This window comes from Procambarus clarkii, chromosome 13, assembly GCF_040958095.1.
Source record: "Procambarus clarkii isolate CNS0578487 chromosome 13, FALCON_Pclarkii_2.0, whole genome shotgun sequence".
Lineage (NCBI taxonomy): Eukaryota > Metazoa > Arthropoda > Malacostraca > Decapoda > Cambaridae > Procambarus > Procambarus clarkii.
Window position 1 is genome coordinate 49237609 of NC_091162.1, and position 18260 is coordinate 49255868.

The 18260-nt window shown below is 45.3% G+C and overlaps 1 protein-coding gene across 1 annotated transcript in view; it reads left to right on the top strand.

Annotated features, from left to right (window-relative positions):
- Nucleotides 1-200: 200 nt before the first annotated feature.
- Nucleotides 201-18260, top strand: part of LOC123751038 (leukocyte elastase inhibitor-like) — a 54493-nt gene continuing 36433 nt past the window's right edge. The window contains exons 1-3 of the mRNA XM_069323906.1: nucleotides 201-451; nucleotides 17031-17354; nucleotides 17491-17629. Of these exons, the coding sequence (XP_069180007.1) occupies nucleotides 17032-17354; nucleotides 17491-17629 (462 nt within the window). The 5' untranslated portion in view covers nucleotides 201-451; nucleotide 17031. The remainder of the gene's footprint in view (nucleotides 452-17030; nucleotides 17355-17490; nucleotides 17630-18260) is intronic.

Genomic DNA, 18260 nt, shown 5'->3' on the forward strand with positions numbered 1-18260 from the left:
CAGGGTGGGAGGAGACAGGGAGGGAGGAGACAGGGAGGGAGGAGACAGGGAGGGAGGAGACAGGGAGGGAGGAGACAGGGTGGGAGGAGACAGGGTGGGAGGAGACAGGGTGGGAGGAGACAGGGTGGGAGGAGACAGGGTGGGAGGAGTCCGGGTGTGAGATGTATATAAGAACTGCTGCTTAGTTTTTTCCCGACACTGTTGGCCACACGATCGTCAGCTGTTGTCTGCTGCTGTTGTCTGCTGCTGCTGTTGTCTGCTGCTGCTGCTGTTGTCTGCTGCTTCTGCTGTTGTCTGCTGCTGCTGTTGTCTGCTGCTGCTGTTGTCTGCTGCTTCTGCTGCTGTCTGCTGCTGCTGTTGTCTGCTGCTGCGGTCTGCTGCTGTTGCTGCTGTCGGTCTCTGCTGCTGCCGTTGTCTGCTTGTCTTGTTCTCTCGTCGCTACAGTTGTGAGGTAATTATACATGGCTTGTACACGATCAGTGCCCAGAGTATTTGGCCATATTCTACCCCCCCCCCGCCCCCACCATATTCCACCACCACCATTTTCTACCCCACCATATACTACCACCACCATATTCAACCACCCACCAAATTCAACCACCACTATTCTACCACCACCAAATTCTATCACCACCATATTCTACCACTACTATATTCTACCACCACCATATTCTACCACCACCATATTCTGCCACCACCATATTCTACCACCACCATATTCTACCACCACCATATTCTACCACCACCATATTCTGCCACCATCATATTCTACCACCACCATATTCTACCACCACCATATTCTACCACCACAATATTCTACCACCACCATATTCTGCCACCACCATATTCTGCCACCACCATATTCTACCACCACCATATTCTACCACCACCATATTCTACCACCACCATATTCTACCACCACCATATTCTACCACCACCATATTCTGCCACCACAATATTCTACCACCACCATATTATTGGGAGCAGCGCCAAGTATTAAGTTGAACAGGAAATAGTGTTTAAAAATAATCAGCGCTGCAGGCTGGGGAGGCCAGGCTGTGGAGGCCAGGCTGTGGAGGCCAGGATGTGGAGGCCAGGCTGTGGAGGCCAGGATGTGGAGGCCAGGCTGTGGAGGCCAGGCTGGGGACGCCAGGCTGTGGAGGCCAGGCTGTGGAGGCCAGGCTGGGGACGCCAGGCTGTGGAGGCCAGGCTGTGGAGGCCAGGCTGGGGACGCCAGGCTGTGGAGGCCAGGCTGTGGAGGCCAGACTGGGGACGCCAGGCTGGGGACGCCAGGCTGTGGAGGCCAGGCTGGGGACGCCAGGCTGTGGAGGCCAGGCTGTGGAGGCCAGGCTGTGCAGGAGGCCAGGCTGGGGACGCCAGGCTGTGGAGGCCAGGCTGTGGAGGCCAGGCTGGTGACGCCAGGCTGTGGAGGCCAGGCTTGGGATGTCATGGTGGGGAGGCTAGGCTGGTGAGGACAGGCTGGGGAGGACAGACTAGGGAGGCTGTTACCTATCGTTCGTTACGGCTCGTGACCCTACAGCAGCCAAGCTTTAATTACGTCTAGGGATACGAGAAAACTGCTGTTCTCAAGAGCGGGTCACCAGGATAACCCCTTGATAAGTAATGAGCACATAAATAAAAATCTTCCTTTAGGACTGAAGAATAGATACAAAATATTATATAGATATATATTCAAGACAGTATAATATAAAAACACAGATGGTCAAGTTAACTTATACAACAAACAAAAGGTATTGTCCTTCTAATATAGTATAATAAAATATGGCACAACAAGAAGTAACAGACTTATCTCCCACATGTTACTCTTCCTGGTCCCCCGAAGCTACTGAACTCTCGCTCTGTTGCAACCCAAATTCTCTCCCGTCTGCCTCATCCCAGGATGAGGGGTGGAAACTAAGGACTTTTTAATATTTAAAACTAATTGAACAACCACTTGTTCTCAAAACACATAAGACTGCAAATTACAGATAATAGTTACTTACAAAATATATAAGTATAATGCCACCTGTTTAATTACAGAACATAAACAATTACCTAAACTAAATAAAAGTGACATCTGGAACTCCCAACTGAACAGGTCCAGCTTTCCCGAATCTAACAGGTACTAGACGTGTGCAAAGCAACCGCGCTCCTGTCTCCACTGACGCTGCCACACCACACGATAATTTACCAAAAACACAATGTGTGTACATATACAGGTAATGATATAATAGAATAAAACAAGTTATTTTAAATTTATATACGTATTCTGCTAGGAGTACGTAACAGAGGCCAGGCTGGGGAGGCCAGGCTTGGGATGTCATGGTGGGGAGGCTAGGCTGGGGAGAACTGGCTGGGGAGGACAGGCTTGGGAGGACAGACTTTGGAGGGCAGGCTTGGGATGTAAGGCTGGGGAGGCCAGGCTAGGGAGGTCAGGCTGGGGAGGCCAGGCTGGGGAGGCCAGGCTGAGCAGGCCTGGCTGGGGAGGACAGGCCGGGGAGGTCAGACTGGGGAGGAATGTCTTGGGAGGCCAGGCTTGGGAGTCCAGGCTGGTGAGGCCAGGTTGGGGAGGACAGACTGAGGAGGCGAGGCTGGGGAGGCCAAGCTTGGGAGGACAGGCTGGAGAGGACAGGCTGGGGAGACCAAGCTTGGGAGGCGAGGCTGGGAGGCCAGGCTGGGGAGGCCAAGCTTGGGAGGACAGGCTGGGGAGGCCAAGCTTGGGGGGACAGGCTGGGGAGGCCAAGCTTGGGAGGACAGGCTGGGGAGGCCAAGCTTGGGAGGACAGGCTGGGGAGGCCAAGCTTGGGAGGACAGGCTGGGGAGGCCAAGCTTGGGAGGACAGGCTGAGGAGGCCAAGCTTGGGAGGACAGGCTGGGGAGGCCAAGCTTGGGAGGACAGGCTGGGGAGGCCAAGCTTGGTAGGACAGGCTGGGGAGGCCAAGCTTGGGAGGACAGTCTGGGGAGGCCAAGCTTGGGAGGACAGGCTGGGGAGGCCAAGCTGGGGAGGCGAGGCTGGGGAGGCCAGGCTGGGGAAGCCAAGCTTGGGAGGACAGTTTGGGGAGGCGAGGCTGGGGAGGCGAGGCTGGGAGTAGGGGAAACCGGGCCATAGACCGGCTATTTTGCTTTTTTCCCAAGCCGGTCTATGGCCCGTGTTTTTTTTCGATGCCTCAGTGGTCCATTCACAGGTACGTTCAAGGGGATTAAATAGCCGGTCTATGGCCCCTGGGTTTTACGAACTTTTTTTTCCCAAGCCGGTCTATGGCCCCTGGGTTTTACGAACTTTTTTTCCCCAAGCCGGTCTATGGCCCGTGTTTTTTTTTCGATGCCTCAGTGGTCCATGCACAGGTACGTTCATGGGGATTAAATAGCCGGTCTATGGCCCCAGGGTTTTCTCAAATTTTCTTTCATAGCCGGTCTATGGCCCCATGTTTTTTCGTTACCACAGTGAGCCATGCACGGGCATTGCTAATGGTCAATGACGTCATCAACTTACCTGGGGATTAAAAGGCCGGCTCCTGGCCCCATCATATTTCGTTACCTGAGCAACCCTGCACAGGCATCGCCAATGGATAATGACGTCACCCCCGTCTTCATTTTCCCTGTATAAGTCCGTTTTCTGTTACAGTGTAAATTATTCCCATTTTCAATATTTATAGCAAAGGGGGATTCAAATGCTTCCTTCTGTCAAGCCTAATGTGCAATGGCATTAATCATTATAAGCTCGTTTTTCTCAATAAGGTATTGCCGTACTGTTTCCCATTGTCTAAGATCATTTTATAGCTAAGATTACATAATAATAACATAAGAAATGACTTCAAACCCTGTTTACAGAACCAGTATTTACCCAGGTCTTTTTCCTAATTCTAAAACTTATTCCAATTTATGTCCATTGTTTCATGTTCTGTCTAGTGTTGATAATTTTAATAGTCTATTAATATTCCCCCTTTATCATGTCCATTCATTCACAGCTCTATCATGTCACCTCTATTTCTTTGCCTTTCTAGAGAATATAATTTAAGCTTTGTCAATCTTTCTTCAGAAATTGCTTATTGAGCATAGGGCAAAAATAAAAATGAAAACTTACTATCTTTCATTTGTATGAAAACAGTCCCCTGCCAGGCGTAGTGACTTCAATGCGATTTCAGTACTAATCCAATATTACTGTATAAACTAACAGTACCCTGCCAGGCATGGTGACTTCAATGCGATTTCAGTACTAATCCAACATTACTGTATAAACTAACAGTCCCCTGCCAGGCATGGTAACTTCAATGAAAAGCAAGCCTCTCATGTTTTGAAATAAGGCCTTCGTTTCTGACGTCATCATCCCTAATGTGGCGCGAGGCGCGCTAAATGCGGATCCCAGGAGGTTCACACATAAGTGAGAACTCTTAATCTAGCTTAATACCTCACCTATAGTCTGTGCTTCATCAAAGTTGATATTCAGCTACAATAGCTCGTATTTTGCTCATTGCTTATATTTTCTGTTATTCATAAACCCGATCAAACCTTCCTAACCTAACCTAACCTAACATATTATTTATAACAAACAAATACATTCTACAGAACAGTTTTTGTTGTTGTTTAGTGACATCGTGAAAAGCGAGCTCAGGTATAGGGATAAGGTATTGATGGTCATTAGCATATAGGTGTGAAGGTATTACAGTACCTTACTGGTCAACTATGTATGACGTCACCAGACAACCAATGCGACCTTTGGCGTCCTACTGGCATGTGTATTTGATGTTATTAATCAAAAATGACTAGACTATCCATCCCCACCTAACCTAATCAGAGGTATAAGAATATACATTTTAGTCATCCACAACTGTAATCATTATTCAGTGATAAGTTCAAAAGTATAACAGAAGCCCAAATGTCATACTGCAATTTAAGCAGAATCGTACATCTGGCAGCATAGCAGGTGAGCTGAACATAAGAATAAAGGTAACTGCAGAGGTCCTATTGGCCCATACGAGGCAGCTCCTATATATTTCCACCCAATCTCATTCATGTCCACCCTATGCTTAAAACAACCAAGGGATCCCACTTAAAGTTTTAGTTTACAATAATAGTTTTAATAAATAGCTCTTATTCTAGTTTTATACACAACAGCAATTATGAAAACCCTATATCTAGATATTCTACTATAATCCACAAGTAGTTACCACACATCTGGCAGTACAGCGGATTAGTGGCTGTGTTCATAGGCTAGTCAACTGTCCTCACATCCATTAAATGGATATCCAAATGTCGCACCTCAATTCATCCATCTAGCAACTCAGCTGGATGGTAGCCACTATATTCATAGGCTAATCATTTCTACACCTCAAAAAAGCCTAGTCTTGCTACGCAAATCAGCTAACTTGTTTCTAAACCAACACTCGCAAATACAATCATGCATACCTACACATACTTCAAAACCTATGCATTCATAGAGAATAGCCTAGTTTTTGCCACCATTTCCCCATTAATCAGATGTAATTTATGCCATACACACAGAAAATACAGCATTTACACACCAAATATGCCATTTATGCACAAAATATACTATTTACACTCAAAATATACCATCACATAAAAAAATATGAGATTTTCATACAAAATATGTCAGTTGCAAACAAAAATATACCATTTACACAATATTGCATGTACACTCAGAGTATGACATTTACACAAAGTACGGTATTTTGCACAAATATATCAAAATGCTTATACATTTAGACAATCAAAAATGCGCTTTAACTAAAATTACACAATTTCACAAACGTAATTTTCACAAAATACCCACACATTGTCTCATAAACCAAAATACACTTACACCATAAAGATCTATTTTATCAAATTACAGAGCTTACACAAAATACACAATTTTCACACACAAATACAGTTGCACCAGTTCCACTTCAACAAATTAAAAACACAACGTGCATAAATGCACTATTATCACAAAAATTATTATAAAACATGGACAATTATTACACAGTTTGTGTAATTATTTTACATCTTTGCACAATTATTGCAAGAAAACTTGCTATATAATTACTCAACTTGCACAATGACAATCAGTACACAAAGGTATAAATAAACAATTCGTCCATATGCAATTACACAACATACTCAATTAATACACAACTTATACAAATATTACACATCTTTCATAATTATTACACAACTTGTACAAATGCATATCTAGCACAAATACGTACAATACATAACTACCCCAAATATGAAAATACACAAGTAGCATAAATACACGATTTACACAAATACAATTGCAACATTTACACAACTTGCTCAAAAATATAATCAATACACAACTTACCAAAATATGAACAATACATAACTAGCACATATTTATTAAATGCACAACTAAGCAATTTCCGCAAATACACATACAAAAACATATACAATTAATACATACAACTTGCACAAAACAATACACAATTTATAGAAATATAATCAATACATAATTGCAATAATCATACAACTTATGCAAAATACATAATCTGCACAATTAATACACAAGTATATTAATTGTACTATATATGTACAAACACAACAAACTAGGTCAAACAATACACAATTTGCATGATATTTTTCTGGGTATATTTAGGACATTAATTATAATATGCTGAGTTTAACCAACTCCCCAAAAGTCAGAATTTCGCATATAAAAATGGTGCATATGACTTCCGATGAGCTCAATATATAACACATTCTTTTTCCATTAAGATATCAACATTATTAGTGCTAAACTATTCATCTAACATATGTCCACTGTTTTTATGTCTTATTAATACCTTCCTTGTTACATTCTCTCCAATCAGACCACCATATTTATGTATTTATTCAAACCATCTAACAAACTTATTTGTTCTAGCCTTAGATATGTTAGGGCAGGTGGGGTTAGGTGAAGTCAGTATTTTCTATGATAATTTTAGACAAATTTGCTATATCTTATCAAAATGCATCCTGTTAAAACTTAAATTCATCTAAATCTATCAAAAATATACTTATACTACGCAAATTTGACTAAATTCAACCTAGCTAAACTAACTAAATATGAGCATCCCATATCCTCACATACAAGCCTATGTCGCCTCTGTCCATACATTATATAAGTCTGCCATATAGCTCGAACCCCAAATAGGAAAATTTACACTATTTCATAAACATACTAGTTCATTACCCTAAGATGATATATATGTCCTTCCCTACACGACCTCACCTATCCTGACCTGGCATAATCAAACCTAGTTTTAGTTCAAGTTGGTGAAATTTAAGCTATGCCACTTTAATTCGACATAATTTATGACAATTCCCACCAAATATACCCAAATGTTGCGTAGCATAGCACTGCCAAAGCCCATTTTCGCCTATTCCATACTACCCTACACGACCTCATCTAACCTGACCTAGCATATCCAAACCTAGATTTGGTTAAAGTTGATGAAATTTAAGCTATTCCCACCTAAATTTGACCTAATTTAAGGCAATTTCCACCAAATATACCCAAATGTTGTGTATCATAGCATCGCCAAAGCCCATTTTTACCTACATTTTCTCCTATTCCATCCTACCCTACACAACCTCACCTAACCTATCCTAGCATATCCAAACCTGGATTTGGTTAAAGTCTGCGAAATTTAAGCTATCCCACAAAAATTTGACCTAATTTAAGGCAATTCCCACCATTATATCCAAATGTTGTGTATCACAGCACTGCCTAAGCCCATTTTTACCTACATTTTCTCCTATTCCATCCTACCCTACGCAACCTTACCTAACCTATCCTAGCATATCCAAACTTAGATTTGGCTAAAGTCGGCGAAATTTAAGTTATCCCATATAAATTTGACCTAATTTAAGACAATTTCCGCCAAATATACCCAAAAATGTTTTGAAACATAGCACGGCCAAAGCTCATTTTAGCTGAGTTTTCACCTATTCCAACCTGCCCTAGACAACCCTACCCAGCCTCTCCTGGCATATCCAAAGTCAGATTTGATTATAGCTGGCAAAATTTATGCCTTTCCAACCTAAATTTTACCTAATTTAAGCCAATTTCCACCGAATATACCCAAATGTTTTGTATCTTAGCATGGCCAAAGTTCATTTTAGCTGAGTTTTCACCTATTCCAACCTGCCCTAGACAACCCTACCCAGCCTCTCCTGGCATATCTAAAGTCAGATTTGATTATAGTTGGCAAAATTTATGCCTTTCCCACCTAAATTTTACCTAATTTATGCCAATTTCCACCGAATATACCCAAATGTTTTGTATCTTAGCATGGTCAAAGTTCATTTCACCCAAGTTTTTCACCTATTCCATCTTACCTTACACAGCCTTACCTAACCTGACCTAGCATATCCCAAGCTAGATTTGATTAGAGTTCGTGAAATTTATGCTTACTCACCTAAATTCAACCTAATTAAGACAATTTCTACCCAATATACCCAAAATGTTTTGTTACATAGCTCAGCCAAAGACCATTTTACCCGAGTTATCACATATTCCAACCTACCCTACATAGCCTTACCTATCCCTGACCTAGCAGATTTGATTAAAGTTGGGGAAATTTAAGCTATCGCCATCAAATTGGAGACAATTTCCACCAAATATGCCTAAATGTTGTGTATCATAGCACAGCCAAAACCTATTTTATCCACATTTTCACCCATTCCAACTAAACCTGGACCCAACCTCTGATGCGACATATACTCAGAGAAGTGATGTTTTTTGGATATGAACCTAAATGCCCGTGCCTAACCTGCAAGAGTCTTGGAGCTTTGTTGAATATTTTATCTATTTTTCTTCGAAAACTGAAGTTTTGGATATGAAACTATCTGCACTGTGCCTAACCTGCTAGGTTTTTTGTTGAACATCGTAACCATATTCATAGAAAAGTGATGTTTTGGATATGGACCTAACAGCCCCTCTCCTTTAAAACTTGGAACTGTGTTCAATATTGTAGATATAGTGTTGGGTAGGTGTTTTGTTTTTACACATCAACCCAACTGTCCTGGACCTAACCTCCCTTCATCTAACTTCAAATTTATCGTAAATATGGAAAGAACGTGTTGTTTGCGCATCAACCCAACCGTCCTTGACCTAACCTCCATTTATCAAACTTCAAATTTATCATAAATATGGGAGGACCGTGTTATTTGTGCATCAACCCAACCGTCCTGGGCCTAACCTCCCTTTATCTAACTTCAAATTTATTGTATTTATGGGAAGAAGGTGTTGTTTATGCATCAACCCAACCTCCCTGGACCTAACCTCTGATACACGAATCTTGGTTCAATATTGCATCATACTCGTAGCATATTTTTTTCCACATAATTCAACCATCCTCAACCTAACCTCTATTACCTGGGGGAGGGAGGTTAATGGAAAATATGATAATAATGGGAATTTTCTCTACATCAGTTCAACTTAACCACCCTTAACCTAACCTTAGTTTGAAAGGGATATAACTCACCAAAACTATTTAATTACCATTTACCCAATTTTCCTTATCCTAACCTATAACTAGAGGGTTTAGACCCCCCTTTACCTCGAAATTATAGTATAGGGTAAAATTAGGGAATGTTGGGTTTATATGTGAAAGTATATTCCTACCTTAAATATGTAGTATAATTTCGAGGTAAAGCCAGTATAACCCCTTGATAAGTAATGAGCACATAAATAAAAATCTTCCTTTAGGACTGAAGAATAGATACAAAATATTATATAGATATATATTCAAGACAGTATAATATAAAAACACAGATGGTCAAGTTAACTTATACAACAAACAAAAGGTATTGTCCTTCTCCTAATATAGTATAATAAAATATGGCACAACAAGAAGTAACAGACTTATCTCCCATATATCTCTTATGGGAGATATATGGGAGATATCTCCCATATATCTCCCATATATCTCTCTTATCTCTTATCTCCCTTATCTCTTCCTGGTCCCCCGAAGCTACTGAACTCTCGCTCTGTCGCAACCCAAATTCTCTCCCGTCTGCCTCATCCCAGGATGAGGGACGGAAACTAAGGACTTTTTAATATTTAAAACTAATTGAACAACCACTTGTTCTCAAAACACATAAGACTGCAAATTACAGATAATAGTTACTTACAAAATATATAAGTATAATGCCACCTGTTTAATTACAGAACATAAACAATTACCTAAACTAAATAAAAGTGACATCTGGAACTCCCAACTGAACAGGTCCAGCTTTCCCGAATCTAACAGGTACTAGACGTGTGCAAAGCAACCGCGCTCCTGTCTCCACTGACGCTGCCACACCACACGATAATTTACCAAAAACACAATGTGTGTACATATACAGGCTAATGATATAATAGAATAAAACAAGTTATTTTAAATTTATATACGTATTCTGCTAGGAGTACGTAACAGAGGCCAGGCTGGGGAGGCCAGGCTTGGGATGTCATGGTGGGGAGGCTAGGCTGGGGAGAACTGGCTGGGGAGGACAGGCTTGGGAGGACAGACTTTGGAGGGCAGGCTTGGGATGTAAGGCTGGGGAGGCCAGGCTAGGGAGGTCAGGCTGGGGAGGCCAGGCTGGGGAGGCCAGGCTGAGCAGGCCTGGCTGGGGAGGACAGGCCGGGGAGGTCAGACTGGGGAGGAATGTCTTGGGAGTCCAGGCTGGTGAGGCCAGGTTGGGGAGGACAGACTGAGGAGGCGAGGCTGGGGAGGCCAAGCTTGGGAGGACAGGCTGGGGAGGACAGGCTGGGGAGACCAAGCTTGGGAGGCGAGGCTGGGGAGGACAGGCTGGGGAGGCCAAGCTTGGGAGGCCAGGCTGGGGAGGCCAAGCTTGGGAGGACAGGCTGGGGAGGCCAAGCTTGGGGGGACAGGCTGGGGAGGCCAAGCTTGGGAGGACAGGCTGGGGAGGCCAAGCTTGGGAGGACAGGCTGGGGAGGCCAAGCTTGGGAGGACAGGCTGGGGAGGCCAAGCTTGGGAGGACAGGCTGGGGAGGCCAAGCTTGGGAGGACAGGCTGGGGAGGCCAAGCTTGGGAGGACAGGCTGGGGAGGCCAAGCTTGGTAGGACAGGCTGGGGAGGCCAAGCTTGGGAGGACAGTCTGGGGAGGCCAAGCTTGGGAGGACAGGCTGGGGAGGACAGGCTGGGGAGACCAAGCTTGGGAGGCGAGGCTGGGGAGGACAGGCTGGGGAGGCCAAGCTTGGGAGGCCAGGCTGGGGAGGCCAAGCTTGGGAGGACAGGCTGGGGAGGCCAAGCTTGGGGGGACAGGCTGGGGAGGCCAAGCTTGGGAGGACAGGCTGGGGAGGCCAAGCTTGGGAGGACAGGCTGGGGAGGCCAAGCTTGGGAGGACAGGCTGGGGAGGCCAAGCTTGGGAGGACAGGCTGGGGAGGCCAAGCTTGGGAGGACAGGCTGGGGAGGCCAAGCTTGGGAGGACAGGCTGGGGAGGCCAAGCTTGGTAGGACAGGCTGGGGAGGCCAAGCTTGGGAGGACAGTCTGGGGAGGCCAAGCTTGGGAGGACAGGCTGGGGAGGCCAAGCTGGGGAGGCGAGGCTGGGGAGGCCAGGCTGGGGAGGCCAGGCTGGGGAAGCCAAGCTTGGGAGGACAGTTTGGGGAGGCGAGGCTGGGGAGGCGAGGCTGGGGAGGCGAGGCTGGGGAGGACAGGCTGGGGAGGTGAGGCTGGGGAGGACAGGCTGGGGAGGACAGGCTTGGGAGGCGAGGCTGGGGAGGACAGGCTGGGGAGGTGAGGCTGGGGAGGACAGGCTGGGGAGGACAGGCTTGGGAGGCGAGGCTGGGGAGGACAGGCTGGGGAGGACAGGCTTGGGAGGCGAGGCTGGGGAGGCCACGTCAAGAAAAGGAAGGAGGGAATTTGATTCCCATTCAACTTTGAAATGGATGGAAGGAGCCAGACTGTTACGAGAGGAGAGAAAAGGCTGGAAAAGACTAAGGTCATGAGGCCAGGAAGCAAAATGTTATCAACATAGCGAAGCCAGAGAGAGGGACGAGTATCAATAGAAGGAAGAAGAAGAAGAACAGTTTCAAAGTGTTCCACGTAGAGATTGGCAAGATCAGGGCAAAGAGGGGAACCCATATATGGTGTGTGTGTGTATATATATGTGTACTCACCTAATTGTACTCACCTAATTGTGCTTGCGGGGGTTGAGCTCTGGCTCTTTGGTCCCGCCTCTCAACCGTCAATCAACTGGTGTACAGATTCCTGAGCCTATTGGGCTCTATCATATCTACATTTGAAACTGTGAATGGAGTCAGCCTCCACCACATCACTTCCTAATGCATTCCATTTGCTAGCTACTCTGACACTGAAAAAGTTCTTTCTAACGTCTCTGTGGCTCATTTGGGTACTCAGCTTCCACCTGTGTCCCCTTGTTCGCGTCCCACCAGTGTTGAAAAGTTCGTCCTTGTTTACCCGGTCGATTCCCCTGAGGATTTTGTAGGTTGTGATCATGTCCCCCCTTACTCTTCTGTCTTCCAGTGTCGTGAGGTGCATTTCCCGCAGCCTTTCCTCATAACTCATGCCTCTTAGTTCTGGGACTAGTCTAGTAGCATACCTTTGGACTTTTTCCAGCTTCGTCTTGTGCTTGACAAGGTACGGGCTCCATGCTGGGGCCGCATACTCCAGGATTGGTCTTACATATGTGGTGTACAAGATTCTGAATGATTCCTTACACAGGTTCCTGAACGCCGTTCTGATGTTAGCCAGCCTCGCATATGCCGCAGACGTTATTCTCTTTATGTGGGCTTCAGGAGACAGGTTTGGTGTGATATCAACTCCTAGATCTTTCTCTCTGTCTGTTTCATTAAGTACTTCATCTCCTATTCTGTATCCTGTGCCTGGCCTCCTGTTTCCACTGCCTAGTTTCATTACTTTGCATTTACTCGGGTTGAACTTCAACAGCCATTTGTTGGACCATTCACTCAGTCTATCCAGGTCATCTTGTAGCCTCCTACTATCATCCTCTGTTTCAATCCTCCTCATAATTTTTGCATCGTCGGCAAACATTGAGAGGAACGAATCTATACCCTCTGGGAGATCATTTACATATACCAGAAACAGTATAGGTCCGAGGACTGACCCCTGCGGGACTCCACTTGTGACGTCTCGCCAATCTGAGACTTCACCCCTCACACAGACTCGTTGTCTCCTGTTGCTTAGGTATTCCTCTATCCACCGGAGTACCTTCCCTCTCACTCCAGCCTGCATCTCCAACTTTCGCACTAGCCTCTTGTGTGGCACTGTATCAAAGGCTTTCTGACAATCCAAAAATATGCAGTCTGCCCACCCTTCTCTTTCTTGCCTTATTTTTGTTGCCTGGTCGTAGAATTCAAGTAACCCTGTGAGGCAGGACCTGCCATCCCTGAACCCATGTTGATGCTGTGTTACAAAGTTCCTTCGCTCCAGATGCTCCACTAGTTTTTTTCGCACAATCTTCTCCATCAGCTTGCATGGTATGCAGGTTAGGGACACTGGCCTGTAGTTCAGTGCCTCCTGTCTATCCCCTTTCTTGTATATCGGGACTACGTTAGCTGCTTTCCAAGTATCTGGCAGTTCCCCTGTTGCCAGTGATTTGTTATACACTATGGAGAGTGGTAGGCTCAGTTCTCTTGCTCCTTCCTTTAGAACCCAAGGGGAGATTCCATCTGGGCCTATAGCCTTCGTCACGTCCAACTCTAGTAAACACTTCCTTACTTCCCCACTGGTAATCTCAAACTCTTCCAGTGGTTCCTGGTTCCTGTGTGTGTGTGTGTGTGTGTGTGTGTGTGTGTGTGTGTGTGTGTGTGTGTGTGTGTGTGTGTGTGTGTGTGTGTGTGTGTGTGAGAGAGAGAGAGAGAGAGAGAGTAATGGGTGAGTGTGTGAGTGGCTGTGGTAGGTACTTACCTAGTTGTGCTTGCAGGGGTTGAGCTCTGGCTCTTTTGTCTCGTGTCTCAACTGTCAATCAACTAATGTACAGGTTCCTGAGTCTACGGAGCTCTATCATATCTACACTTGAAGCTGTTTATATGGAGCTTCCACCATATCACTTCCTAATGCATTCCATTTGTCAACTACTCCGACACTGAAACAATTCTTTCTAATGTCTCTTTGGCTCATTTGGGCACTCAATTTCCACCTGTGTCCCCTAGTGCGTGTGCCTCTTGTGTTAAATAGTCTTTCTTTATCTACCCAGTCAATTCCATTGAGAATCTTGTATGTGATGATCATGTCCCCCCTAACTCTTCTGTCTCCCAGTGACGTGAGGTTTAATTCCCGTAGTCTCTCCTCGTAGCTCATGCTCTCTCAGTTCGGGTACTTGTCTGGTGGCAAACTTTTGAACCTTTTCCAGCTTAGTCTTATGCTTGACTAGATATGGACTCCATGCTGGAGCCGCATACTCCAGGATTGGTCTGACATATGTGGTATATAATGTTCTGAAAGATTCCTTGCACAAGTTTCTAAAGGCCGTTCTTATGTTAGCCAACCTGGCATATGCTGCAGATGTTATCCTCTTGATATGAGCTTCAGGGGACAGGTCTGGCGTGATATCAACCCCCAGATCTTTCTCTCTCTCTCTGACTCTTGAAGTATTTCATCTCCCAAATGATACCTTGTATCTGGTCACCTGTTTCCTACCCCTATCTTCATTACATTACATTTGCTTGGGTTAAACTCTAACAACCATTTGTTCGACCATTCCTGCAGCTTATCCAGGTCTTCTTGAAGCCTCAAGCTGTCCTCCTCTGTCTTAATCCTTCTCATAATTTTGGCGTCGTCAACAAACATTGAGAGGAATGAATCTATACCCTCTGGGAGATCATTTACGTATATCAGAAACAGGATACGTCCACTTACAGAGCCCTGTGGGACTCCACTGGTGACTTCACGCCATTCTGAGGTCTCACCCCGCACTGTAACTCTCTGCTTCCTGTTGCTTAGGTACTCATTATCCACTGGAGCGTCCTACCAGTTACTCCTGCCTGTTTCTCCAGCTTATGCATCAACCTTTTATGGGGTACTGTGTCAAAGGCTTTCCGACAGTCCAAAAAATGCAGTACGCCCATCCCTCTCTTTCTTGCTTAATCTTTGTCATCTGATCGTAGAATTCTATCAAGCCTGTAAGGCAAGATTTACCCTCCCTAAACCCATGTTGATGGGTTGTCACGAAGTCTCTTCTCTCCTTATGTGTTACTAGGTTTTTTCTCACAATCTTCTCCATCACCTTGCATGGTATACAAGTTAAGGACACTAGCCTGTAGTTCAGTGCCTCTTGTCTGTCACCCTTTTTGTATATTGGTACTACATTAGCAGTCTTCCATATTTCTGGTAGGTCTCCCGTTTCCAGTGACCTACTATACACTATGGAGAGTGGCAAGCAAAGTACTCCTGCACACTCTTTCAATACCCATGGTGAGATTCCATCCGGCCCAACAGCTTTTCTCACATCCAGCTCCAATAGGTGTTTCTTGACTTCATCTTTTGTAATTTCGAACCTCTCCAAGGTCACCTTGTTTGCTGCCACCTCTCCTAGCGCCGTGACTTCTCCCTGTTCTATTGTAAAGACCTTTTGGAACCTTTTGTTGAGTTCTTCACACACCTCTTTGTCTTTCTCTGTGTACCTGTCCTCGCCCACCTTAAGTTTCATCACCTGTTCCTTCACGGTTGTCTTCCTCCTGATGTGACTGTGTAGTAGCTTTGGTTCAGTCTTGGCTTTATTAGCTATATCATTTTCATACCTTTACTCAGCTGCTCTTCTCACATTAACATACTCGTTCCTGGTTCTCTGGTATCTCTCTCTCTTTCTGGTGTTCTGTTATTACGGGAGTTCCTCCATGCCCTTTTGTTCAGCTCCTTTGCTTTCATACATTCCCTATTAAACCACGAATTCTTCCTTTGCTTCTCTGTTTTTTTCCTGTCGGGCTGGGACAAACCTGCTTACAGCCTCCTGACATTTTTGGGTGACATAGTCCATCATGTCTTGTACGGACTTGGTTCCGAGTTCTGTGTCCAAATGTATATCCCATAGGAATTTATTCATCTCCTCATAGTTTCCCTTTCGGTACGCCAGCCCTTTGTTTCCCAGTTCTTTTTTGGGGGGTGATAATTCCTAGCTCAACCAGGTACTCAAAGCTCAATACACTATGATCACTCATTCCCAAGGGGACTTCCAACTTAACTTCCCTTATATCCGACTCATTTAGGGTAAATATCAGATCAAGCAAGTGTGCGTGCGTGTGCGTGCGTGTGTGCTTGCAAACGTACGTGTGTGTGCGTGCGTGTGTTACGGGGGGTCCCGTAAGCGTTAACTTCTACCTAAAATAAGCCACTTTGAGATTTTTAAATATATATATGATATCATGAACAAGAATTTGATAATATTTTACCTCAATCTGTACACCTGATTAGTTGACCAGTGAGTGGTGCATACCAGTCTGCCTCCCGCTCACACAACCAGATGAGTAATGACGATGTATGGATGACGATGATAATCCGTCGTTGTCTCCCACTTGGTGATTCACTAAGTGCTAGTAGATCTACACAAAGCTCTGGAGTCAGTCACTGTATCGTTGTGTTACAGTTCACTAATTTACTGTACCACTGATCACAGTCACCACCCAACACCGGTATGTGTGTGTGTGTGTGTGTGTGTGTATAGTGGGTGAGTGTATAGTGCCTCACCACCACACATCGCCACCACCCATCACCACCACCCATCACCACTACCCATCACCACCACCCATCACCACCACCCATTACCACCATCTATCACCACCACCCATCACCACCGTCCATTACCAGCACCCCATCACCTGCACCCATCACTACCATCCATCACCACCACCCCGCACCCCGCTCCCCCCCCCACCCTCCATCACCACCACCTATCACCAACAAAACTATTACACCACAACTCTCCTCGCACGACTGCGAGCTTCTACTTGTATAAATATTTAATTCAATAAGATAGTGGTATTTGTAATATAATAAAGTAGTCATCAGTGTTGGTGGAGCACCGCTGCTACAGTCCTCTTCCCCACAGTATGAGGAAGCTGTGGTGTGCAGCAGTGTTGGTGGTGACGCTGGTGAGTGTGGTGAGGCCTCAGTGTATCTCCAACAATGACAAGCTGGTGGTGACCTCCCCACCTGACCTGGCCCACATTACCCCCTTCAGCTTGGACCTCTTCAAGCAGCTCTATCCACCCACCGCCACAGGAAACTTTTTCTTCTCGCCCTACAGCGTGTGGACCGCCCTGGTCCTGGCCTACTTTGGGTCTGCTGGCAGGACTCGTCAGCAGCTGCAGGACACCCTTCGTCTCAGAGACCCTTCAACCACTCTGGCTACCTACAGGGCCCTCGACCATCTGTGAGTCCACTCACATTCCTTACTTGTCATCTTAATTATTATATGTATAATTGAATATTTGAGTCCTCTTTAACTTGTTATTTATGAGCGTTTATAAATGCATGTATTATATATAATAATTAAGATGCCCCTACAGAACCGCAGAGAGACAGAGCAACACGAGTGACTATGTGATAGACTTGGCCAACAAAGTGTATGTGAAGAGCGGCATCCCTCTTCGGGACTGCATCAGAGATGTCCTTAAGAAAGAGGTGGAGAATATCGACTTCTCACAGGTCAGTCTATTTCTGCATATCACCTTCTGTCTATATTTATTTGTGAAATATTATAATTCACATGAAGCCTCCTGGTCTCGTCCCCAGTGTGACAGCAGGGTAGAGAACTTCAAGAGTCCCTCAAGTCCTCGTTACTAGTTTGACAGCAGGGTAGAGTACTTCAAGAGTCCCTCAAGTCCTCGTTACTAGTGTGACAGCAGGGTAGAGTACTTCACGAGTCCCTCAAGGCCTCGTCACCAGTGTGACAGCAGGGTAGAGTACTTCAAAGAGTCCCTCAAGGCCTCGTCCCCAGTGTGACAGCAGGGTAGAGTACTTCAAGAGTCCCTCAAGTCCTCGTTACCAGTGTGACAGCAGGGTAGAGTACTTCTACAGTATCTCCTGGCCTCGTTAACAGTGCGACAGCAGGGTAGAGCACTTCAAGAGTATCTCCTAGCCTCGTCAACAGTGTGACAGCAGGGTAGAGTACTTCTATAGTATCTTCTGGCCTCGTCAACAGTGTGACAACAGGGTAGAGCACTTCAAGAGTTTCTCCTAGCCTCGTCAACAGCGCTACAGCAGGGTAGAGAACTTCTAGAGTGCAGACGAGGAGTCACAATAACGTGACTGAAATATGTTGACCAAACCCACATTA